The sequence below is a fragment of the Falco rusticolus genome, chromosome 2 (assembly GCF_015220075.1).
Source record: "Falco rusticolus isolate bFalRus1 chromosome 2, bFalRus1.pri, whole genome shotgun sequence".
Lineage (NCBI taxonomy): Eukaryota > Metazoa > Chordata > Aves > Falconiformes > Falconidae > Falco > Falco rusticolus.
The window spans coordinates 94,617,201-94,644,346 of NC_051188.1; the positions used below are offsets into that span (position 1 = coordinate 94,617,201).

Consider the following 27,146-nt stretch of genomic DNA (forward strand, 5'->3'; position numbering starts at 1 on the left):
CACTGGTTCCACAGTGAAGTACTGTGATACTTTGTAATAGAAACATGAAGCTCTATTGACTGTGCAGTTAGAAAAACAGAAAACCAGAAAGTATTTTCAAAGACTTTTTAATCAAGTAAATGTAGGTAGAGACCAGCTTGTATAAGGGTGTTTAAACTTGCTGTTTGGACTTTGCGTAGTGAAGCTTTACAATACTAACAGGAAATCTGCAACAAAATAATTCATATGATCACAATCATGGAATGTCAAAAAGTTATGGGGAAGAACTGAAATTTAAACCAAACTGCTCATTATTAATTGGTCCTTATTATTGAAACACAAAATTAATTATCCCAGGAATACTGAAACATTAATCTTACAACTGAAGACAGTAACTGCACAGAATAGATGTTGAGCAAATGATTTAATGTAATGAGAGCTTTACAAAAGAAAATAGCAGCCACATATCATGTGGAAAAAAGAATGTGAAGCGTATGAAACTCAGTACTATGGATATGTCAACAGTTCCTTAAAATTAACATGAAGTTTACATTCTGTTAGGACTTATAAAATATTATTCATTGTAGTTAAACATAACACAAAACCCAGCATCTGCTTGCCTGAGAGATTAGCAGGTACAAGATACTGAAGCTTGCAGCATTTAGTTTAACAAAGAATATGATCTAACATACAACTCATGAAGCTCTATGCACAGTTTGCAGTTCTGTATAGAACAGATCTGAAGCAGAAGTTTAGCAGAAAGTGAGGGTGGGCACATAAAAGAAATTAGGCAACACAAGACTTCCAGACTCTCAGGGGAATTCACAAAGTTTCTGCAAGACTGAGATTTATTGCCCACTTACAAACAACAAATGGTAATTACAAGACAAATATAATAATTAAACATAAAAGCTCTGGAATTGTACAAAGATACTAATTTCTTGTGGTTGAGATGCATTGTTAAAAACAGTGCTAGCTGAAGGGATCTTTGCAAAGATGCAATGCAATCTCCTGCAGTTACAAGGGGACATGGCTGAACAGGTAAGACACAGATTCACCATTGTGTGTTCTTCGAATTGCCTCAGCCAGGATCATGGAAATGTCAATAAACTGAAATAAAATTCAAGAAGAAAGTTTATATTTATTTTTCTTGGCATTGCATAAACATATGAATATTTATTCAATTTACAGTTGTGCTTGTACCTCTTCTAGGAAGTAAAATAATATTAAAGCATAGGTACTTAACAACTGCATTAATGCAACATAAAACTAAAAGATTGAGTAAGAAAGCATTGAATAGAATTGCTGCACAGACATATTGCTGAAGACTTCTGGCAGAGGGCATGTTGTCAAAAACCACTATTCTAGCCATCAGATGGCAGTGTCCACTTGACACAAATACAGTTTAAGGGAAGTATAACTTAAGTGCTTGCCTTGTTTCAATAAATGCCAAAAACATTTTAAGCTTTTAAAAAACTCAATATTGCATTAAAAAACCCAATCTTTTATGCTTTCCTTCATTCTGTACTAACGAAAAACTCCATAATGGACACAGGACTTCGCAGAACAATCTCATTTAAAAGCTACTGACACGTCAGCTTTGCATTTTCAGTTTGGTTTTTAAAAAGAAACTTGTAATTGTTATTTTGAGCATTTTCATTAGTTATTTAAGAAAAGCACACCATCTAAGATTTCTGTGGCATCCACAATAACATAACTGAAGTTTCTACATACAAATATTGTATGATTAATATTGATAAAAAACCCAGCCAATTTTACATTTGCCACTCTTTCACAGTCAAGCATACTCAATCTGTTGTAAATACCCAATATTTTGCAATACTCTACTACCAGAATCCCCTTAAAACAGCTCTTTAGCATGCTTTAAGCAAGATGTTCTGCAAACTACATTTCAGAATATTGTTTTCTTCTCAAGGCACAAATTCTAGCATCAGTGAACAGCAAGATGCAATTCCAGAGTTTGAGCAGATGACAAAACCACCACTGTACCTGAATTTTTGGGCAGTGTTTCATTTTCTCTTCCTGGGGGATTGTATTAGTTACCACAACTGCCTCAAATGATGCATTATTAATCCGAGAAATAGCAGGACCAGAAAAGATGCCATGAGTAAGAATGGCATAAACTTTAGTAGCTCCAGCAGATACTAACCTGTAGAACAGAGGAAAAATAAGCTGTGATACATGTTTACATACACTACTATAGATGAAACCACATACAGAGCTCTCTAAAATACATGTTACACACAAATTTCTCCTGGAAGCTACAGGAAAAATGTAAGTATCTACAAACTAATTCAGAGAATTTTTAACTTTTCCAGGTTATACGAGTAAGTCTCTCACAAAAAAAAAAAAAACCCAGATGAATGCCAATTAAATAAAAAAGCTGCCATAAGTAGGAATGATACCAATATAAAATGCTGCACTTTTGACCGTATCAGCACAACACAACTGAATTCCAGCACAAGTTTTCTATCTTAATCAGGCAAAAATGAAGTAGGTTGGATGGCAGTATTCACAAATACTGTGCTTTCATTTTGTGTACCGTTATTTTAATTTGGAATTCAAACAATTCCACTTGAAAAGAGTTTGAGGAACAAGAAATATTAATGATTAAAAGCCTAGCTTTACTGCAAGCTTGTGGGAAGACATGCTGCTGATCCAAGCATGTAGTGAAATGATGCACCACAGTAGGAAAAAAAAAAAGTATAAATCACAGAACTAGAACACCTTGTGAATGAGTCAACCTCTTAATTTAGTTTTGACTGGCCTCTCTGCCTCTGTATGCTCAGCTATGTCCTAGCTCCTTTCTAAGTCTTACAAACGAAGGCCCTGAATAGTGATACTTTATCAGATCATAGTACAAACACATTAAGATAGGAAGAGAAACAAAACAGAAGCATCATCTCATTTTGAATGACTCACCAGAATCCAAAGTTTTCTGGTCAGTCTCAGCATTACATTTAGTAACTGCCACCTACAAGGAGGATGTACTACAACAGGGTGCATACCGAGGGTGTGTACTTAAGTTCATACTTAAGCAAGGTGATCTGCTGGATCTGAAAATACATTTCTTGGTTCATCTACTTACATACGTCTAGGCTGCTACGACAAAAAGAGGTCTAAAGTAATTGGGTGAGCAAGCCTAATTAAGCACGAAGTACATCTCACCTAGATTTGACATTAATGAAAAGCACTACTTCAAGCCAAGAGCATGATACAAGGCAGCCTCACTCACACAAAAACATCTGTCTTAGCAAACACTGCAGGTACATTGAAGGTTTCTGATTGTTTTAGAACATGCTCTCTAGAAATTTCCTGTAGATAAAGTGCTTCTTTCTTATCAGGAAAGAAAGGCCCCTTTTTGACATGAATTAACTTCCTCTATGCACAGGAGTATTAAAAAAAATATTTCAAAAAATCACTGGGTAGGCAATTTGTGGGTTTGATCTACAAAGGGCACAGCCTAGAAACATGATTTGGGGTCTGATGCAGATTAGCATGCAGATAGCAAACAACTGTACAACATCTCTTAGCAAAATTCCATCAGATTTCCATCAAAGTAAAAAGAATCACAAGACTATATGAATCCCTCTACCACAAGTTTTTCACATCCTTTTTATCTAGATGCAAACAGCAAGCCTGCAACTAAAGACTGTAGACTCAGGGGACTATCTTTACTTCAAACCACCAACAGTAGTATCTGGCACTTAAGCTTTACCCTGTTGCTTTGACACCATTTCCCACAGCACACTCCTGGAGAAACTGGCTGCTTACAGCTTGGACAGGTGTACTCTTTGCACAGTAAAAAGCTGGCTGGAGAGCTGAGCCCGAAGAGTGGTGGCAAATGGAGTTAAATCCAGTTGGTGGCCTGTCATAAGTGGTGTTCCCCAGGAATCAGCACTGGGGCCAGTTCTTTTAAATATCTTCATCAATGATCTGTTGAGGGGAGAGCACACCCTCAGCAGATTTCCAGACAACACCAAGTTGGGCACTAGTTGACCTGCTTGAGGGTAGGAAGGCTCTGCAGAGGGATCTAGACAGGCTGGACCGATGGGCCAATTGTAAGAAGTTCAACACTGTTAAATGCCAGGTCCTGCACTTGGGTCACAACAACCCCACACAGCACTACAGGCTTGGGGAAGAGCAGCTGGAAAGGTGCCCAGCAGAAAAGGACCCGGCAGTGTTGGTCAACATCAACCAACAGCGTGCCCAGGTGGCCAAGGCAGCCAACAGCATCCTGGCTTGCATCAGAAATAGTCCAGAGAGCAAGACTAGGGAAGTGACTGTCCCCCTGTTCTCAGGACTGGTGAAGCCACACCTAAAATACCATGTTCAGTTTGGGGCTCCTTAACTACAAGAAAGACATTGAGATGCTGGAATTTGTCGAGAAAAGGGCAATAAAGCTGGTGAAGGGTCTGTAAGACAAATCTTATGAGGAACAGCTGATAGAACTGAGGTTGCTTAGTCTGGAGAAACGGAGGCTTGGGCGAGACATTCTCGCTCTCTACAGCTACTTGAAAGGAGGTTGTAGTGAGGTCATGTTGGTCTCCTCCCCCCGGTAAGAAGCTATAGGACAAGAGGAAATGGCCTCAAGTTGCACCAGGGGAGGCTTACATTGGATGTTAGGGAAAATTTCTTCACCGAAAAGTTTGTCAAGCATTGGAATAGGTTGCCCAGGGAAGTGGTTGATTCACCATCTCTGGAGGTGTTTGAAAGATGTGTAGATGTGGTACTTAGGGACATAGTTTAGTGGTGTACTTGGCAGTGCTAGGTTAACAGACAATGATCTCAGAGGTCCTTTCCATCCTAAACGATTCTATGACTCAAATAGAGTCAGGCAGGAAGTACTATATGGACCCATCTTGGATGCAAGAGTATTTCATACCCTCAACAGTGTCTACAAATATGTTGGACAGGAACGTAAATTCAAGATGCTCTCAGCTGACACATACCAGCTTTAGAAAAGATTACATCCAAGAGTAGCAATGCTACAGTAAATGTTCAGCAACATCAATTTAACACATTTCCGTGTCTTTCTCCTCAGCAGTTCCTTCCCACTTCCAATGTGCACTATTTACAATCATACGGGGGTGGGCTTTGCTATAAACAATATCAAAATACAGGATCTTTGAACAGCAGATTTAAAACCTGAGGACTGTGGGCAAGTTTAGATTGCAGTCGACCTCCTAAACCAAAATTGGTAGCACAGATTTGGATATGCATGGAAGGGCAGGAGCACTTTAGTCTAGCATTGTTCACCTGTAATACCTCACACTTTCTTAATGAATTTCAGCCCATTCCTCCATTTTTTTCAAAACTATTTTGAAGCTAGAGTTGCTGCCATATATATCGCCAACAATAGGAAGAATGAATCATTTCAGGAATCTAGAACTTTTTTTTTTTTAAGGCTACAGACATTACCAAAGTTCAGTGCAGTCAAAAATGACAACTTCTGTGGAAAAACTATACCACCACCCTGAAAGCCAGGAAAAACTATACCACCACCATACCAGCATAAAGCCAGCTGGAAAACCATAACATAATCCTTTCTACTTAGCACTGCTAGAGCTTCAGTGAAGCTAGTGGGCCTACATCCACATGCTGTGCTCCAACAAGTGGGCTAACTGGAAAGAATCCAGAGGGTATTGATAACAGAGCAGAAGTCTAGAAACTATGTGGAAAGACTGAACAAACTGAAGTTACTTAGTCTAGAGGGGAATGAGAACACTCAACTAACTTCCAGACACAAGTCAGGAAAATTTATTCTCACCTCCCAGGATGAAAAGTACAAGTAGTTTTTATAAGGAAGACTCGCATTAAAGATTAACATTAAACATGCATTAAACACTGGGGAGACAATACTTTCCAATATTAAATCAAGTAAAGCTTTGTGAAAGATTGCCTAAGGAAAGTGGAAAGGCTCCATGATGAAGTTCAAGAGAATGATTTTCTGTCTTTTCTGCCTTGGAATTGAAAAGTGTGCTAGATGGCCCAAGTCCTTTCCAAGTTCTATGACTTCGTATTTATTCTGTCCTCTTTCTAAACACAGATAATGTATTTCTGTAAATATTTTCCCAATTCCATGTTCTAAAGAAGGACACAGCTTGATCACAATACTGTGACCTATAGACACAAGGATCAGAGACAATTCATGCTACAGAGGTCAGGCTGGGTTATAAGCATACAGGACACAGCAACTGCTTTCACCAGCTGTCTGAAGGTTACCGTACATCAAGACAGGGGGCCAGTTCATAATACTACTTACTTGTCTGCTGCATGACATATTGTGCCACATGTGTCAGCCATATCATCAACAAGAATTGCCACTCTGTCTTTCACATCACCAACCAAGACCATTCTGTCCACTTCATTTGCCTTCTTTCTTTCTTTATGAATGAGAGCAAATTCCACATTCAGTCTGTCAGCAATTGAAGTAACCCTAAGTTACAGGAACAAATACACATTTAGGGTTTTCAAAGAAAGAACAGAGCCATACATCTGCATTTGTCATAAAACACAATTTTTAAGTTTCCTGCTGTCAAACTACTGCAGCACAAACTTCTGCAACTAGTAAGACAGGTTAGCAGCAATCTTAATTCACTGCTAATAAATACAACCAGAAAGACATACTCCAGAAATCGTGTTTTGTTTTGCTTTGGTTTTTATATTGAATTGACTTGGGTTTTCTGTCATTAAGTGCCTAGCTTTGAAAATATTTTATTTATTCACAAGCTTTTATTAAACTGCCGAAATACCTAGTCACACTAGATAAAGTAGAGTAGCCTCAGTTCTAAGCCCACAGCAGCGCGTACTTTAACATCCTAACTGAAAATACCATTGTAGAAACATGAAATAAAACCAAAGAGAAACCCAACAAGCAAGTTAATAGTGACTAATTCTTTTAGCAGCACTTGACTAGTAAGCAAGTAGCTTACTTCATCAGTAACTCTCTTAGCATACATCTGCTTGACAAAGATCTTTTAAAACTATTCAGGGTGACCACTGGTGGCCAGACAAACCTCCAATAACAAATTTAATTTGTTACAGTCTTCCAATTGCTTTTCTCAGGTTATTTAATATGCCAGAGCTGGTAGGTATAGACACAGGAATAAACAATACCGTGCTTTTTCTGTGGTGCCACAGCCTTGTAGTCTGTTTTTTTAGACTACATTTAGAATGTCGTTAACAAGGTTATTAACATGCACAGTTAACAGGGAATACAGTTTTGTTTCTCTACCACTTAAATATGAAGGAATTGTTAGTTACTGTATTTCAACAACTGGGTGACAAACAAAAACCTCAAATGTTTGGGCATTTTTTAAGACAGTGCAATTTCATATCAAATCTCAATACATCCAAGGCATTAAGATAACTATGGAATCTGCATATCTTGTTTCAGTAATGAAATTTAATAAGCTGGGTAAAAACACCAAACAAATGGTCAAAAAAACAAAAAAGAATTCAGGTATTTTAAATGAGCTTTTTTCTTTTATTTCTTTGATGTTTAGGGATTTAAAATTTAAGACAAGCTTTCTTCATATTCTATTCACTTTTCATTAACCCAATAATTATTTTTAAGGTCTACATGTTTTAAATGGAAAAGCTAAACCATTTTCTTTACATTACTGGACATGAAAGAGAAGCTGTGATTATACTGAAAGCAACATTATCCCCTACTTCACCAGTAACTGCTCGATTGCATTACAACAGAAAGTTACCAAAGATAGACTCCATCTATGTTAAATAGAGTGACAGTGGTCCTCAAACACCCCCACCTCCACCCACCTCTCTTACAAGCAACTTAATGTACAAATATTTTGTAGGGGAAAAAATGCTGTCTTATTTGAATTCTTAGCAAAGGCTGTATTTTGTTTAACAAACAAAACAAAAACAAAACCACAAACAAACAACTGTGGAAACAACAGTATCCAGATAGGAACAAAGAAGTTTAACTGACAGTCATCCGAGTTTTAGAATGCTTTCCCTAGTTTATATTCTTCACATCTTTACCTTGGTTAACCTAAAAGAAAACAGCTATGGAGTTCTAATCAGTCTTATTTCCTTACTAATTATTACAACATGAACACTCACAACAGACCCAAGGACTTCAATTAAAATCAAACTGTGACGGTCTTTCACATTTTCCCCCCCTACTACATTTCAAACATTTAAATTATTACAGGCTCACATGATTCTTATATCATTTGCCTTGGCTCCCATTCATTCTGTAGCAGCACCACAACCAATAAAACTTGAAAATAAGCATTTTGCCTTAATGGCATGGTTTAATACCTCACCAGCCAGCATGCTTCTGAGCTTTTGCATTAGTTTATACTCAACAGATACCATACAAAGGACAGTCTGCTAAATGAATAATGCATGCTGTGAATGAAGAAGCACTCCAATGAATTAACTTCTCTATTTTTACCTTTTGCCACTCAAACCAAAACTTTACTCTCTTTTTCTGGTATCCACAGCGCACAACTTGGGGTCAATAGGTTTACAGCTGGAATGCAATAACGTAATGAAAAAAGAAACAACTCAAACAAGCTCTTACCTAAGTGCCAGCAGGTACAGTGGGGACAGGCCATATGATTTGACAGAGAAGGGAAACTTAGGCAATTCCAGAGTGAAGCAGGAAGAGATGCAGCAACTGGACTAAAGAAGCAAGCAGCAGGAAAAAAATCTCTTCCCCCCTGCAGAGGGATTCAGCTAATGAGGGCATATCCAGGGAGAGAGAAAAAGATTTTCTTTAGACTATAGAAAGCTCCTGGATGTTTTCAAGCACGAACAACATAAGAACTAGTTGCTCTGTTTTTACAACGCAGTTGGATTCATCAGTGATGTATCCTATATCTTGCACAATTCATAAAGGAAAAAGATAACTAGACAAACTAGTTCATTAACCACTAACCGTATGGAAAACTGATTTTTTAGGCTTGTATAGTACCTTTTTGCACCACCTGCATCAGGTGAGACTATGATACAGTTTCTCCACTCCAAAATGTTCTCTTTAATCCACTGCAGCACCGCAGGTTCTGCATACAGGTTATCTACTGGAATGTCAAAGAAACCCTAGTCCGAAAGGGAAAAAGAGTTTTATGAATATATGTTTATGTCTTACCTGGAAGAAAGACAAGGGAAATAACCGAGCCTTTGACTACCATACATGATAGTATTTTACACTGACTTCTGATATTACTACGAAATGCAGCAGAAGCTAGACAAATACTAATGTCTCTAAGCATGTCACCCAATAGTAGTGAAATAGAGAACATCTGTTCTCAAATGATAGAAAAGATGATCACCTTCAGGCACTCAAGCAAAATTATGCTTCTGAAAAGCTCTCAAAAAAATCCAGTGAGTAATACTCAACTTCGATAAATTTCAACTGCTTGACATTCAGTGTTTCAATATGAAGATTCGAGTTAGTATTACTTGAGCAGCAGAAATGGAATCTTACTTTCTGTGCAAGTTGTAACAAGAAATCCCTATTAAGCCACGAATGAAACTGCTTTTTATTTACATGACAGTCATACAGCATAATAGAAAATTCTGATTAAATAGAATACCAGAACTGGAAGAGAAGATATTTTCTAGAAAAACAAGGTATCTTGAAAGGAGGTACACCTGAGAATGATAAACTATGTTTGCTCTGTGTCTGAGTAAGCCAGCCTCTGTCTCCACTTCTCTTAAGAGAATATCGTTCCCTTGGCTGTAACAACAAAACTATCTAGAGCAATTCCATAATCTCTGACCAGGCCCAGATTAAGAGAACATGCCCCAAACCAGTATATTTTATGTTCTGGACTTTGCAAATTCTATTGAAGACTCCAAGGCACAGGTATTCGAAATGCCTGCAAAATCACCCCATAAAATCAAGGCTGGTCTCTTTCAAAAAGGGAATTCAATTAGAAACAGATAGCGAGACTCTGGACCCTAAGAATTTCACTTCTGTACATAGCCTTTCACAACAATGAGAAAACCCCAGATAGTTAATACTAGCCTTTCACATTAATTCAGTAGAGCTCCTAGCCACTGTTAGTAAGAACTGACAGTTACCTGGATCTGAGAGGCATGCAAGTCCATGGTGATGATGTGGTCAGCCCCTGCAACTGACAGCATGTTGGCAACAAGTTTTGCAGAAATTGGAGCACGACTCTGAGGAATAAAGCACAAAAGTTTAGGTTTTAAAAAGATGCCAACTAGAAGCACAGTCAGAAAGTTAGCTACTTTTATTGATTTTTCCTTTAGAATATTTAGAACCTAGATATGAAGAGCTTCAGAACTATTGCCAAAGCAGCCTGTCAACGGCTGATCTTGCTACTAGGGTTTTGAAACTCAGCAAAACATTTCAGAATATCTAAATCAGTCTGCCTAATAATGCTTTGTAGGAAGTAGACTAAAAAGCAGATAAAATTTGGGATATCAATTCCCAATTCTATTGAAAACTTTTAGCTAGCTTTTCTATTACAGAAAGTCAGAAAAACTCCATTTCTCTAAGCCACTACCCTGTAATTAACATCCAACTCTCATGCAACTATCCTGTTCTAAAAACATGGCCAAAAGCGAAGACTGGGTGAACCCAACTTTTGACAGCACTGCTTTATAACACAGTATCAAGCACTCCTTCATGACACAGTAAAGCTTGTACCAGACCCATGTTGCAGGGGCCAGCCACCCCAGCCTATTTATTCTTTTTTGCTAATTCAGGCTTAATTGTTGGATGCAATTTGGAATCTAAAATTCCCAAAAGGGACAGAAGGGATGAAAAAAGCCAGAGAAGTGGAAAGAACAAAGAGCAAAAATCCAATTAGCAGAGTTAACGCCAATGTCCAGAACTTTTAAAAAGTGATAAGGATACAGAACAAACAGCAACATAAAGATAAGATAGATGAAAAATCATACCTGAAAGATACCTCATTTTTTTTGTGAGCAACTCCAAAGTTTTGTTAGGAGTTCTTTTATGCTCTGAAAAAAGTTATGCTGCTCTAGACAGCTTTCTTGGTAATAGAAATACTAAAAGAAGCCTCCTGTTTGGTTTTTGCCAGTCTTTAAATAAGGCTAATAGCTGGCAATAACATTAGCATGAAAGCACAACTGCTATTCAGAGGTTCCATCTCACTGTTAGACTTGGTTTTTGCTGGCACAGTATGCTCTCCTGCTACACCTCTTATCGAACAGCCTCATTCAGCTCTGCCTCCACCCCATGATACTAGAGTATCTTTACCTTCCTTCCACCAGTGCTCAAGGGCATAACTGAAAACAAGCTGAACCACTGCAAATTTAACCTGGAAGTTTTTCTGCCTATGTCATATCAAGGAGCCAGTATTTTCCTCAAAACATTTGCTAATTTAGGTGGAAACTTGGCATTTCTCTGTTTTAGCATGTAGGTTGCCAACATCCTTCCAGAAAGGAAACTGCAATATTGCAGTCTTTCCTATGGGTGGATCAAATTTAATCACCATCATTACAGAAATGCTTCATTTCAAAAACCATCCCTCCTGGTTTTGTGTTTCACAGAACATCAACACCATGGCATCTGTGTAAGATACACAGCAGATACCTGCAACAGCCAGTACTTCCCTAGATCTCTGCAATTCAGATGCACATGGCTTCCGTAAGAGTTTGCCAACATTAGTGCTTCAGCACAGACAATTTTCCAGCTACTGAGGACTATGCTGCTCCTCATTTAAATTCAGTTCCATAAGGCCCAAGTCAACCAAAGCTTTCTGGATATTTTTATTACTTGTAGTAAACTTTTGGTTTATGCCATACAGATTTCTGATCACTTCAGCTTGCCTCACCAGTACAAACTGACATTTTCAAGTTAGGCTTCAAAACATTCTCAAGTCTCTGGCAACATCTTATAAGACAAAGATTTAGTTTCTACTCTTTGGAGACTATCACAACGTTCTCCTATTAGCTCTTCACAAAGATCTGGTTTGATGCTACCGCTAAGCTGGACTAACAGGTGATGCTGAAACAAGTTGTTTACTCCCCTCCTTGTTCCACCCCTTCTTCCCAAGCTATACACTCCCACCACTTCCCTTGCACTGCACACCAGGACTTGCCTGGACCCACAGCACCCAGATGAGGCAGCTCAAATGGAAGAGAAGGGAAGATGGCAAACCAGGACCACCCCTTCTATTAGAAACAGATAACTAGTTCAGGCTAGCTGCTAAAGGCAAATTATATTCTTCCCAGAACATGGTTTGCCATTTCCATTCCATCCAGCATACTGAATTTTGCTTTTATTTTTTCCCCATTTCTGTTCAATGCGAATACCACTTAGCTTGTCTCATGTATAATGAGTATCATCATCACAGAAAAAGCCACCCAAAATACTTTCCTGCATCAAATACTAATGTATACATTACCAGTTGTTACTTCTTTCAGCTGCTGGCCTTGCAGGCTGCCTTCCCAGAAGGAAAAACTTGAAGGATTTACCACTAGGTTACTTGTTTTAGCAGACATGCACACATCAGATTGCCTACGTGTTGGTAGACAGAGGGTCTTGGAAGGAAAGATAGCCAGACACCAATACCTGTTTCTCAAAACGGGCTAATAGGAGATTAAGACAAACGAAGTTTGCAGCTATCCGACAGTTTCCTTTACACAAACTTGTGCATTAAAAAAATACACATGTTCAAAAGGATTTGATTGCTTGCATACAAAATATTTGTGCTACAATACCGTCCAAATTGAAGATTTTTAAATCAAAGGAAGTATATTCACAGGAACCTCAGATAACCTGGCCTCATTATTCAGAAAGTTAGATGACAAAGGTAGATGAGAACTCAAGATTTTCTTTAACTTGAAGTTTGTAAGGTTTGCTTCTGATCAGAGAGGCAAGAACACAAGGAAATTCACAGTATTCATTGTTCCATTTTTTGACACAATTTGAGATTAATTTCAGAATTATTAGTGTAAAATGCAACATAACATTATGTACAGAAACTAAATTGTAAAAAAATAATCACTGAATTTTTAGTTCCTAAGCAAATTCCCCACTTACATATAATAAGTTGTATAAATGATTTCTTCCTTTGTGATGCATTACAAATTTATTCACAATTCCTGAAATTACCAGGGGCAGGGGGGAATCCACAAAGCTAATATTAACAACCTCACAAGAGTAACTATGCAAAGGACGCATAGCTGAAAGTGAAAGTTGTCCACCAAGATTAAAGCTCTGTTGGCTTTAAGCATCTTATTACATTGTCTTGCTCAAAATGCAACACATGCATACTGAAAAAATTTCCAAGAAACCCTTAATATTTATAACTGGAACTTTCACTTCCAAGAAAGCCAGTTGTGAAGTGTATGGATACTGAATGTTCACTAATGTATTACCTAAACTTATTGTTTCAAAAATGAGATGTGCTTTGAAGCTTCAGAAGTTGACAGCCATTATCTTGAATGTCCAGATAAATTTTTAACTAGAGGCTAGGAGTCTTCTAGTAGCAAATTATTCCACAGCATTAATATCATGGCCTAGGTGAAACAACAAATCAAGAAGTGAAACAGAAAATGTTCCCAGTTATACATAATGTAACCCAGTAAGTTTCACCCTTTGAGGCCATATTAATGGAAATGCATAGCGTTAGATAAAAAAAATAAATAAGGATACCTACCCAACGCTCCACGGACCCCTTCTACAAATCAAAAAAACAAAGTTACATGAGCTGTAGAATACCAAACTCACCTGTCACTCTACTTTGAACTTATCTCAAAGGCATCTCTGCAGCATCCTACATAAATGTGTCCTGCCCATGGCTTTGAAGGTTAGCATGATTAGAGGATGCATGAATGCAACTATGGCCAAACACAGATACACCTGAGCTAATTTTAAATTAGCCAGCTTGTGTATCAGAAGTGTTCCAGTTTATGGCAGTACTTGACTGTGTCTAAGTTGATTTACCAACTTTTCTATGATTCTCAGCAAGCCTTTTTTTTTTAACCTCTGTTTCACATTTAAAGCTAGTTCAGGTTTAATGCTAGAATTTCCAGAGTAGATTACACAGGCCTTGTTCAGAATATGATTTTTTACTGCAAGACCCTTTCCTTAAATAAATAAATCAAGAGCACTTTCATTGTTCTCAGTGATCATAACTGCAAGAGGCATGAAGAATACAGGGTTATTTCAAGCAGCAAGTACTCAGTCTATTTAGTTCTTTATGGATTAATGTTAACAACTTAAATTCAAACCAGAAAACAGCATCCAGCGAGTGAAGATTACACTGCTTCAGTTCATGGTCAAGAAAACTACAGCAATAACTTTCTCCACAGAAAAGAAAACTTGTGTATAACCATAGGAAGAAAATGGCTGGCACTTCTCTGACACTTCAGGCAGCATATAAAGCTTGTGCACTCAACACGGGTCAAAGACCAAATGATGTGATGCAATCCAACAGCGGGAGGAAAGATCTCCCTGTCAATAAGCTGCCCAGTGCTGACAGCTATATTATAGCTTATTTTGCAACATGGAGGTCAACTACCAAGGTTAATTTCCAAAGATGGCAAACATTTTCTCAATTGCAAAACAGAGGTTAAAAAAAAAAAAGAAATGGCTTGCCTAGAACTGCGGAACTCTGAACTATTCTAGAGAATAGTCTGGAACAACATTCAAAATCTGTTAATCAAAACCACTTTCCTAGGCTATCCATCTTCAGATGCCATTTCTAAAAGACAGGATGCTCCTAGGTGGCATGCTGGGCGATTACACTACACTACAGGTTTTAAGTGTCTCTGAAGTCTGCCACATGGATTTTGGGTTCCCTTGACAAGGCATAACCTGGATGCATGGAAAACTTGGGACATTCTCATCCTTTTCCCACACCCAGAACTTACAGTATGGTCCAGCAGAATCTCCCAATATCAATTTGGAAATCAAACCATAGTGAGATGCTTTCCTTTTTCAGCACAACGTTTATTGCTTCCCTTTCAAGCTCTTTTGATAAAAAGTAGTATTTCAGCTCTCCTGATCAAGGTAGAGCATTATTCAATACAAAACACAGCAAAAATGAAGAACTAGGAGAGCTAGGCAGAGAATATGGAGCTACTATCCAACTCCTGGATTTTATTTTTGGAAGTATAACAAGTGGGTTTTGATAATGTTAGTACGGTGTTAGAGAACCTGCACTTAAAGAGCATACCAGAAAATAACTTTTCTGTATTAAGCTTTGTTCTCAGACATCACAGGCTGAGCATTACATATTTTGTAATAGCCGCTATTATTTTTAGTTTCTGCATTACTTCTTAGTACTGTTATTTTTTTAAATATAACTAAAGAACAACAGAAGGGCTTTGGGGGGGATTTCCTTGAGGCCCAAAGTGAAAGGGAAGGGGCAGTCCATTTATGGAAAGTATCGGACAGGGGCAATTTTCCAAAGAGTTAACCATTGCAATTCATTCTTAAAAGCCAAATTCACATTTATTCTTGTTGGTTCTTTTCAAGTGAGTTTAGGTAAAAGTAATAGTCACACAACATACTAGAGGGTATTTTTGTATAGAGAGATAGGAAATTTATGTTCTGTATTTTTTAAAAAACAAACTCGTCATACAGAATTTGTTACTGTGGTCAGCTTTGCTGAACTGGTATATTCATCAGTTATGGCAGATCAAATTCAGGAAAAGGGCACTAAGATCAGAAAAGTTTTTACAAGTTTCCATAAAATTTTAGGTTTACATCTATAAAAATAATTACAGAAACAAAAGCTTCATTAATCTGCCTTGCAGCATAAAATAATGTTTATATTACTGTTATGCATTGCAGATTTCATTAGTTCCTTCCATTTGGCTCTGTTCAACCATATAGGATAAACCTCACCTAAATAATGGTTACAGCACTTCAAATTTAGGATTCAATTCCATGCAATTAAAATGTTTAAAAGGGTGTACTCTCTTCATATAAAGAGGTAAAAACAGTAAAGCTAGAAAAAGCAGGAAAAACAGTCCCATAAGGTGAGATTTGCTAGCAGAGCACTCTGCAATATACCACACACACAGGACGTGCCTACTTTTTCAAACCGAAGGTATGTCAATTACCAAAACAAGCAAAAAATAATTTTTCTCACTTCATTTCACCTATAGATGAAATAATGTAACATTTTACCAAAAAAGGATGGGGAAAAAAGTGCAAATCTTTCAAATTACTTAAACATTTCTGAAAATATGTTTCATCTCCAAAAATTTCAAGTGAACAAGGTGAAAAAAAGCCTCCTGACATTACACGTGTCTTACCTACCTTGTCTTTCTTATCTTGTCTGGCATACGGAAAACACGGAATTACGGCAGTCACTCTGGAGGATGATGCAATCTTGCAAGCATTGATCATGATGAGCAGTTCCATTAAGTTGTCATTTATTTCTCCACAGCCACTCTGGATGATATACACATCTTCTCCTCTCACACTTTCACCAATTTCTACACTGAAAGAGCAGGAGAAGACCATTTAAACCCTTGAATAACTGGAAAAGCATTATTAAAGAACAGAAAAAAGTTTTAACAAGCTTTCATAAGATTATCTGCATGTAGAGTAAGATTTTTTTACAGCGATTTGGATAACTGTCCCCTTGATACAAAGTCTGTTTCATCATAAGTCGGTTTAAAATTTATTTCAGCCTAGATAACTGTTTTCACAAGGTCTGCACAAACCAATGTGTAATTAAGGCTATAGCACAGATGCAGCTCAGATTATTATTAAGTTTGATACTGCTTTTTTTCTTTAGTCTGTATGTTCTGTCTCCTTGCCATCTCCTTTGAGATGGTCATTTAAAGAATAACCTACATAAGTACAGAAACAACAGAGCCAACTTCAGAGCATTAAATACTACCTGCATCAAAATACCTCCTTAAAAAAGGCAATTTTTTTCTGTGATAATTGAGATGTTAGCCAGTTTGAGAAACTACTGTATTTTAGAAGAGAGAAGTACCAAACCACAGCCCCAAAACAGAAAACTGGTTAAAATTTACAACATGATGTCCAAGTATTTTTTTTTTTTCCTGAATTAAAATCTTAGAGAAAAGCCAAGGACTGCTCATCAACAGCTCACCATGACTCAACAACTCTCAGGGTCTGTCAGTTGTTTTATTTGCTCTAACTGTGCTTACATACTTTGGTTCCTTATACTACCAGTTATTTTATTCTTCCACAGATTTCAAGGCAAGCTCTGGTACTGATCACTGCTCACATCACAGAATTAAAAAATTAAACAGAGCTTACAAATAAACAGGAAAATTAAAACAAATCAATGTGGATTCTTTTTAAATTCTAGACCCAAGCAACAGAAATCTACTGTTGAACCATGCTAACTTTTCACACCCGTTACTCCAAAACGTACACATAAGAACGGCAGACTAACCTTCGTTGTTCCCTGAATCCATGCAAAACATAAGAAACATACAGACTTCCTAAATAATGAGGCGATCAGACCTTTCAAACCCACGTTTTGTCATGTTTGTCTTAATTATTAAATGCTAAAAGTCTTGGGCCCTTATTTAAAAAGTTGCATCTTTAAACAAGACAAATAAGCAAAAGCTTCTAGCTGGAAACCATCCAAATGGCCCAGATGTGGGTAGAATAATTTCTCTGATGGGTCCTTCAGTGCTGAAGCTTGTTCTAGTCAAACACAGTCCAAACAGCTTCCGTATACCAGCTTTCGGGGTGCTGTGTAACAATCATTAGCTTTCTGTAGATACAAAACACAGAAAGGAATTTACTGCTTAAAACCTTAGTGACATGCAAACATCTGATTTATTACCATCAAGATAGTTGAGTCCATGCTCTCAGCTCCCCTACTTGACTCCTCTGCAGTCCCACACAAGCCATAAAAACATCCTGTCATAACTTTTCTCCTTAATTGAATACATTTTTTTGCCTGAGAATGCTACTAGCAGGATTTCTTAAGGCCAAAAGAAAGCAAAACATCTAGCAAACACCAGGATCTCTGGAAGTCCAGAGGTGGTCAAGGACAGTGTCATTTGCAGATATGTCAGTGTTAATCCAGGAAACCTTTTGGAGGCTTTCATTATGGCACAAAGATGCAAATTTTTGGTCATAAAACTTAGTTCCCTGTCCAAGATTTTGATCAATAGGGCTGTTAAGAGAAAACTGTTTTGATCAATGTATTTTCTTAGTTTGTTTTCCTTTTTGGACAACATAACAAATTCAGTAAGACATTTAAGTATATTCCATAAGGGGAAGAACTGGTCAGGCTTAATTAGAAGCCCTACCAAAACCAGTTCTGGTGTTAAAATACCAGAGCACCACCTCCCAGAAGAATAAACAAAACCTGTCATTGCTTCTGGATGCACAAATCCAGCTCCTCAACTGCACCTCAAATGCTGTGTTCAGGTTTGAGCCGCTCACTGAAAGACAGACATCAAAGTGCTAGAGCGTGTCCAGAGAAGAGCAATGAAGCTGGTGAAAGGTCTAGAGAAACAAGTATTATGGAGGAACAGGAGCGAATTGGGGTTGTTTAACCCCAAGGAGGCTCAGGGGAGACCTTATTGCTGTCTATAACTAGCTGAAAGGAGGTTATAGTGAAGTGGGAGTAGGTCTCTTCTCCCAAGTAAGAAGCAATAGGACAAGAGGAAATGGCTTAAAGTTGTGCCAGGAGAGGTTTAGATCAAATATTAGGAAAAATTTCTTCACCAAAAGGGTGATGAAGCATTGGAAAAGGCTGCCCAGGGAGGTGGTGGATCACCGTCCCTGTACGTGTTTAAAGAACACATAGATATGATACTTAGGGACATAGTTTAGTAGTGGACTTAGCAGTTCTGTGTTAATGGTTGGACTTGATCTCAAAGGTCTCTTCCAACCTAAACGATTACCATGATCCACCCACTAGCTAATGGGCACAGCCTCAATCATTGTTACAGGTCCATCGTTACTGTTATAAGGACTCTAAAAAATGATAATCACCACTGGACATGGCACACAGACCTGCTTAATAACAAGTGTCACATACCAGCCCTTTGGAAAAGGTCCAAAGATGACCACCACCGCATGCAAAATTCTATGGCACCTCTTTCAACTCAGAACTGTGAGGTTAGACTCCAGTTCTGGAAATCAAACTAGGAACCATTACAAAGAAGAAGAAAGAAGAAAAAGCCTAAGAAGAAAACACTGTCAATTTTCAGGGGAGAATGATATTGGAGTGATAAAGAAGGGCAGAATAAGTCGCTAGTACTCAGGGAAAAAAGTAACCAAAAGTTTCATAGACACATTATGTAACAGTAATAGAAAAAAAAAACCAACTTTGCTGAATGACAAAAATAAGTGATCCTGTTGATCATTATAAAACCACAAAGAACACTGAATTACAACACTTGGAGTTGTTTTGCTCCTTTTAGAAAACCCAGTCATTTCTAAGCATACTGCTAAGAAATAACAGGTTTCAAAATGTCAGGGAATATACGCCGAGATAAATATAGATCTGGTTAATACAATGAACCTGAAGCGATCCTTCTTCAATTGCCATTAATTACTATCTTTTCAGTGAACTTAAGCTAGCAATAACTTTTTCATCTTGTAAACAACTTGAAAAACAAAAATGCTACTACTTTCTTTCTTGATGCATTTGAAAAATTTTTGGTTATGCTTTTCAGGCCAGAATGACATACTTATTTGGCACACAGAAATATGAAAGTATGTGCATAGGTATACAGAAATACCATTTCTAGTGGACACAGAAGTTACATACAGACTAAACTAAATCAAGCTTAAATTAACACCTGCATAGCACTTGGGTAAACATGCCAGAGAATAGCATAATGTAATTATTGCACAAAGATCTCCTCCCAATCAACTGGAGATAGCTGTGCAACAGATCAGCTTTTCCCATCTCTCATCATCTACCTTCTCAAAGATCGGTATTGAGAAATATTGTGTCTGCTGGTTGAGTTTACACATAGCTGCCTATTTTACCTTCATTGAGCCACACAGTAAAAGATAACTAGTCATTGTGTTGCAAGTATTTCATCAGACGTAGCCTGTACTAACCCCGCTGGATTTTTTTGGGATGGATTGGGGTTTTTTTCTGTTAGTTTTTCTTTGGGGGGAGGGGTGCAGGTAGTGGTTTGGGGGTGTGTGTGTTTGTTTTGGGGTTTCTTTTGCATTTTTTCAGGGTTTTTTCCTGTGGCTTTTTTTTTTTTTTTAACACGTTCAGCTATAACACAGGCAAACAGTAAGATACTATAAACTACAGTATCAGATATCTGAGGTATTGTACCTCTAATATCTATTAGAGAACACTAAGTTAACAGCAGTCAAACTTTGCAGCAGTTACTAACAACATTACTGCTAAATTCCAGTTAGACCATCTATATCATGACCCATTAACTGTTAGTGGGGTTATTTAAACAATTCCACATAGCAAGGACACAGAGAAAGGACACAAGAACAAGCTCTTACCTCAAGATTACAAGCTCTGTTTGTTTTATGCAATTGAATCAAATTCAGCTATTTGGTAACAGTTTAAATAAACTTCTCGTTCAAGAAGAGTCAACATAACCTGTGCATTAAAAGCCCTGACACCACACAATTAGGTTTTAAATTAAAAGTTACAGAAATTAATAGCCCACAAAAGTAATTAACTTTGAGCCAGTTGCTTGGAATCCACAAGCACAAGGGTCTAGTGGGAAAGATACACATAAGACAGGACATGATGAAAAGCAAGTTTGGATGTTGGTATCTGCCTTCATCTTGCAAAGGCTGATTTGAGAGTTCAGTGTACTATGTAAAAACTTGGAAAGACTAGTTACCACAGATTAAGGCTAAGGCTTAAAACCCACTTATGTTGCAAACAAATTTCAATGGTTGAAGCATCTGTTAAACAAAATTCAAAGATCAGCTGTAACAGCAGACTCGGCTCCTTCTGAGCTAAATTTATAGTATGCTCCCAACAGAATTTACAGCAATGGGAATTTTAAATTTGTACATACTAACTAAAAACCCCCGACAAAACAGTTGTGGGCAAGCAGGGGAGTAAGTATGCAGAGCCAGATTTAAACGGTAAATAATGTAAATCCATAACTAGTATCCTGTTGAAATCATGCACTTAAAAGGGGTCTATGTACTTCTAAAAATAATTACAGCAGATTAAACTTCTAGCTATGCTTACAAGTAGTAAGATTTCTCAAGCAATTTAGGTACTGATAAAGTAGATGTGTACTTCAGACACTTTTAATTTCCAAAGAGGCCAAAATCTAAGATCTAGAGTCCTCATACAGTGTGCAAAACGAATCGATATTTCAAAGGTGATCAAAACCAGTCCACATGCTCAATTTGCAATCCTTTGAAACCCAGCCAACGGGCAGCACTAAGCAGAGGGTGTGTTTGACCTCTTACCTTTGGGAACGCATTTTGCAGAGTAGTCTTTTAACACAAAACCTCCAACTCACCGGGCAAATATTTTTAACTGCCCTGATGTGGTATAACAAAGCAGGTACTAGCAAAGCCCAAAACAACAAACAGTAAAAATGCCAGTTGGTTTTAGGTCTATAGGTATCCTATATCTCCTGGCACCCACAGTCTCCCTCAGCTCTAGGCTCTTCCAGCTTGAGTAACAGCTCCAAGACCAACCCCCAACTAGAGCTTCATTGACACTGCCCCATCCTAATGGTGGACACGGGCATGCTAGGCAGCACAAGGCAGGAAATGCTTTCTCACACTCCACTCTGGCACACAGCCTGCCACCGCAAGAGGAAAACACCTTCACTTGAGCAGCTCTGGGTTAAGCCGTGTGTAGTCCAAAATGAACCCTCAGAAATTTGGAAACAGAAGTCTAACAAACCTGAACACCTGCAGAGAGTCTTCAAAGGCTGAGTACCAAACACTGCAGCTAAGGACACGTGGGATCATTGAGCGTGATTCAAATGGATTGTTTTTTGTTTGTAAATTTCAAGCATGTAGCACCTACTTAAAGATTAAACTTGCAAAGTATACAGAAAGGTCAATAAACTGCAAGCGTCAAGCCAAAAGTTTGAAGATTTTTTTGGGCCTTTTCTGATTTGGAGCAATGAAGAACGTGATAAATGGCCGCATTTACTGCACCTTCAATTCCCTATATAAACAAAACATGCAATCCAGAAGAAATTTTTATTTTGTTCAGCCAAGCTAGTAAAATCTGTTTCTGCAGTTTCTTCTTGCACACAACAGCATGGGGGGGAGGGGGGGGAGGCAAAGGACACAGCTGCCTCCACTGTCACAGGCGGCACACAAAAACCCCAGCTGCCAATCACTTGCTCAGTGTCTGGGCAGTATGGAGTCACTTCACATCCCACTATATCCCTAATCTCTATGCTTTTAGCCGATTTAACACCAGTTAATCACCTGAGCTTGTTTACTCTACAATCAGGTGTCTGCAAAAACCATAACCATCTACTCCAGTGAGGGTGAGTAGCACACACCTCACAGCCCCTGCAGCAGCCAAACCCAAAGGAACCAGGGTACAAGAGATGTAGTGAGGTCATGCCTTATCTGAGATAACTGCAGAGAAGAGCTGGAGGATGCTGAAGAGAAGATGGGAGGGAAGTGTTACAGCCCAATGCTCAATTGTACTTCCCTGAGATATATTGCCAATATCAAAGTTTCCAGCTTTGCTCCTGATTTCTCAGTTCTTCATGGAATTGTTTTCATTACTCCACTTTGTGTGAAATACAGACTCACAGTGATCCTTGTAAAAATTCTCATTATAAAAATCAGCTATTTTTCCCCCATCTTCTAAGATTAAATTTTAGTCCAAGACTCCAGTTTTATTTATTTACTTACAAAAGGCCCTCATAACAACACAGCTTTTCCCATGCAGTGTCCCTTTGTACTCAATCCATACTTTCCTCTATAAAAGCATACACTTAATGTTTTTAATGTTTTAATGTTATAAAAGTTTTTTGTTTTAATGTTATAAAAGCATTACCCTTAATGAAACAACCCAGCTTCAGCAGCTAAATAAGGCTGTGCCAAATTCACGTGCCAGGCAGGACTCCAGTTCCCTCCCTCACAGATCTGTCAAGAAGATCTGCAAGCAGGCCTTCAGCCCATGAATCTGACTGGAAAGCCAGGAAGCTCACAAGAATGGATAGGAGCACTAACTTCTTCCACTGAGACCGATGCGTGTATGACTGTCACCTTTCACTCCAGTTTCCCCATTTTGCATATAACAAGTATTTCAAGGACAGAATTAAAATAAATAGTCTTTAGAGAAGCAAACATACAATTTATTGTAAGAAAATACAATTATTAAAAAAGTGATGTCCAGTCAACAATATTTTTTTTTTATTAAATCAGCTGACTCACCAAATATACCTGCTTTGAGATTTAATTGTGTATCAACTATAACTAAATGCCATCTCAGTGTATTTGGAGACAATCTTGTGAAAAACTTCAGTGTTCAGTATCTGTATGCTTCTGTTGCATGTCTGTCAGTTTCACGATGCTGAGGTTACAACAGCCATGCCTGTTTAAGAACTTCCATTCCTTTCCTCTTCCTCTAGCCTGCAAAACACTGCTGATGACAGTTGCTTGTGGGGTTTGAAAAAGATAAACTGACAGAGCCCCCAGTGCAGCCCTAGCATTTGCCAGATAAGGGAGAAGGTGCTACTCCTCAAGCTCCTACCATGACACCATAGCTGGCACTTAATTGACACACAAGCTCTGAACACTAAACAGAGTTATCTTCCATAACCAGACATTACTGAGGAGCTCTCTTGCTGCTCAGAGTTGCTGGACTTTGGTAGTTAGCTGAAGGAAAGCATTTCCATACAGTTTAGATAGAAGAAGGAAAAAAAAACCAGGGCAGTGGCCAAGTCTACCAGCAATTTCACTTACTTCCTCTAGCACAGACTACATTTCTGAGTTACAGACAGAGCTGCAAGACTGCTGAAAGGCTAAATCTGAGGGGAACTGGGATACTGCTAGAGATGCTCCTCTCGGTATACATTTTATATATATATATATATAAAGCCCTTCTCATTTTAAATGTCCTGGAGTTGGGAATGTACCTGCCCACTTAGCTACAGCGCTTGTCAGGCATGGTCCTATCCCCAGCTAACCTTAGGGCACACAGCTTTAGTTCCTCAAACCTACTGACAACTGCTATGGACTGGGCTCTAAAGCTTGTTTGAGTTGAAATAACACAAAATGTTTAATGACTCTTCCCTCCACTCTATTCCGCAAGCCAGACTAACTGCAGTTCTCGACTAAAAGGTTTCCAGCTATGACACTCTGACAAGGATTTAAGCCTGAGGCTGCACATATTTATTAGTTTCGCCATAACTTACATTTATGTTTAAGGGAATGCTGCAAACCAGAGCTTTTAACAAAAGGTGAATCTTCTCTGCAGCTTGCTAACTTAACAGATCTGACAAAGCAAGAGTTTGTTGACCCTCGGGTCCAAGCTTATCTGTTTGCACTGGAGTTTGCCAGAGTGCCATCGGGAAGGTTTAAGGTTCTCTGAGCACTTTAACAATCATGTTCCAGTATTCTGCAATACTGCAAATGTATTTTGTAATGCCAATACATTTGTTTATAAATTTAAAAACACAACAAGAAAAAAAAAGATTGTCCTAGATTATCTTTCTGTACATGCACACACCATGAAACTTTTCTATAGAGACTAAAAATCCAGATGCCTCAGGAAAGGACCACTACAGCATAAATCTTATAAACTGTAGGGGTAGTTTAATTTCAAACACATTGTTGAGGAATCCTCTTATTACTATTGCTGATTTTTTTCTTATGAAAATCAGTCTACAAAACAGGAAGGCCAAATCCTGAAATAAGTTGCTAAGGATATTGAAAAGATTACCCATTTAAAACATTACATAGTGGATACAACTGTCCTGGCTGAGGGGTTAAAAAAAACCAAAAAACAAACCACCACAACACCCCCCCCCCCCCCACCTCCCCAAACTTCATTTTACAATCTCATAAGTATGGAGCAGTAGATGAAGAAAACAAAACCAAACATTTGAAGTGTTAAGGCATTTTAAGTTCATGAAAAAAAAAAAAAGGTCAAAAAAAAGACATCAAGCCTAACTGGTCACTGTGTTGCAACAGAAGCAACCAGAAATAACGTTTAGATTAGAGCCATTCCTCCTATCTATACCACACTACATCCCTATTTGCCTAAGAAAATAAACTAGCACTACTAGATTAGCCAAACTACTGACATGCTGCAGTCACCACTACCTACTTGTTTAATGGCAGAGGCCAATACTGCACACCTGAAAAATTAGGTGAAATTATAAACTAAAGATTATTGTATGATGCAGCCTAGAATTTAATTAAGCCTCCTCACAAAAATATGCAAACTTTAGAGATAAATTTCTACCTTGGATGAAATCTAAATCAGTTAATCTCTCCTTAAAACACAGCAAACTGCAGAACCAAAGATAAGTGTGTCTGGGGAATAAACATTAAAAAAATTAGAAGTTAGCAAGGAAGTCATGCAACCAAATACACAAATTAAGTTTTATCATGCAGAAAAGAGATCAAAGAGCAATAAAGTGAGTATGGGGCTGGAATGACTTGAGAGAAGATTTAAACCTTCATTTAATCAGGAATGAATAGAAGAGTTAGTGTGCAAATATTAGGTTGCATAAACACCAATGGAAGAGGGTTTATAGTAATGCCAGTGAGCATAACTAGAACAAGAGCAATTAAACTGAGAATGCAAAAACGTAGACAGACTAGAAGGACAAGCTTTGTAAGAGCAGTTTTAGAATACACCATGTTAATCTTTCAAAGGAAGCAATGAAAACACGTTTGTTTAGGAGATTCAGAACAAGAACGGATAAAAACAAACAGACAGTAACCTCAGAGACTAGCCAGCTACTTCCACGTTTTAGGATCAGCTGGCAGCCAAGTCTCATACACCTATACAGAAAAACAGCGGCACAGTCTTACCAGCTCACGGGCTGTCACCTCAAATTAAAATTCTCCATTAAAAATGAGTAAATAAAACAGGTGGGTCAGAAAGCGAAGATGACAGACTCATAGAGAGGCAATATTAGTAGAAAAAGCACCAGCAAGCATATTCTCAGGGAGTCAGGGGGAGCAAGCTGTCCTCACGGTGTCACACAGGGTCTTTTGCACTGTTACCAGAGTCACTTTCTGCATTTGGCTGGCCGGGAACGCAACACACCTGCACTTCCAGCAGTCAGCCAAGGCCATCGTAACAACCGTACTACCCTCATGCGGGACAACAGCTTTGGACTGGGGAGGGAAGCTGCACAGGAGCTGGAATTGCTGCACCACACACCCCCGGCTGCTGATACAGAATAAAGACCCGCTGCAACAAAACCTGAAGCGCGATTCGCGCCAGGCTCCTTTTCAAGTGCCTGGCCCATCATCACCACCCTGCTCTTACGCCCACTCACACACAGAGCCGACCCAACTACAGAACCGCGCGATGCACTGCAACCCTAGATCAACCCAACCTAAAACTAAAAAGGTTTTATCTTTACGGCGATAAAGCTGCTCAGCCGTTCGGCCAGCCGCCCGCCAAGGGCGGGATGAACCCCACGCTGCAGACAGGCCGCCTGCAGCACCCTCCACCCTCGCCCCCCACAGGAGGATGCTCTCCGCCTGCCCAGGGCCCGGGCCCCCGCCCCTCCTCCGGCCGGCTCAGCCCGAGCGAGCGGGACAGCTCCGGGGCAGCGCCGGTGCGCCTGGCCCCTCCTGCCGGCTCCGGGGAGAGGGGGGGGCGGCGGCCGGGGACGAGCGCCGGGGGCCGGGCAGGACGCGCCTGGCCGCGCCGTACCCCGCGCCCGCCCCGGGCTGCCCACTCGCGGGCCGCGCCGCCACACCGCCCCGGCGGGACCCGCCGCCCGCGGGGGTGGGGCCGGAGCGCGCGCGCAGGTAACGCCGCGCGAGGCCGGCGGCCGGGAAAGGGGGCCCCGGCGGGGGCAGCGCCGGTGGCCGCGCGCGCCGCTCACGGCTGCCCGCCCCGCTGCGCCGCGCGCACCTGGTCTCCTGGTTGCTGAACTTCTTGGTGACCACCTTGCCCAGCTCCAGCCCCAGCCGGTCCGCCACCCGCTGGGACAGGTCGTGGTGGGAGCTGCCGCTGAACAGCACGATGTTCGGCATGGCGGGGGGGGGGGCCGGGGCTGCGGCGAGAACGGGAGAGAGCGCGGGCACC

General features: G+C 39.4%; 1 protein-coding gene and 2 long non-coding RNA genes across 4 annotated transcripts; all 3 read right to left on the reverse strand.

Annotated features, from left to right (window-relative positions):
• Positions 1-91: 91 nt before the first annotated feature.
• Positions 92-27,146, reverse strand: PRPS2 (phosphoribosyl pyrophosphate synthetase 2). Of its 2 annotated transcripts, XM_037377461.1 has the most exons (8): positions 26,973-27,146; positions 16,250-16,433; positions 13,638-13,658; positions 10,063-10,161; positions 8,951-9,075; positions 6,266-6,439; positions 1,990-2,149; positions 92-1,089 (listed from the first exon to the last, which is right to left on the reverse strand). In XM_037377461.1, exons 1-8 carry the CDS (start codon positions 27,092-27,094, stop codon positions 997-999), a joined length of 978 nt encoding a protein of 325 aa, XP_037233358.1. In that variant the 5' UTR covers positions 27,095-27,146; the 3' UTR covers positions 92-996. The 2 variants fall into 2 exon arrangements, with proteins under 2 accessions (XP_037233358.1, XP_037233359.1); XM_037377462.1 differs by lacking the exon at positions 13,638-13,658.
• On the reverse strand, positions 17,007-20,090 carry LOC119143305. Its single transcript, XR_005102658.1, has 2 exons — positions 18,297-20,090; positions 17,007-17,693 (listed from the first exon to the last, which is right to left on the reverse strand). It is a non-coding gene; the product is annotated as an uncharacterized LOC119143305 (long non-coding RNA).
• On the reverse strand, positions 22,929-26,756 carry LOC119143306. Its single transcript, XR_005102659.1, has 2 exons — positions 25,822-26,756; positions 22,929-25,408 (listed from the first exon to the last, which is right to left on the reverse strand). It is a non-coding gene; the product is annotated as an uncharacterized LOC119143306 (long non-coding RNA).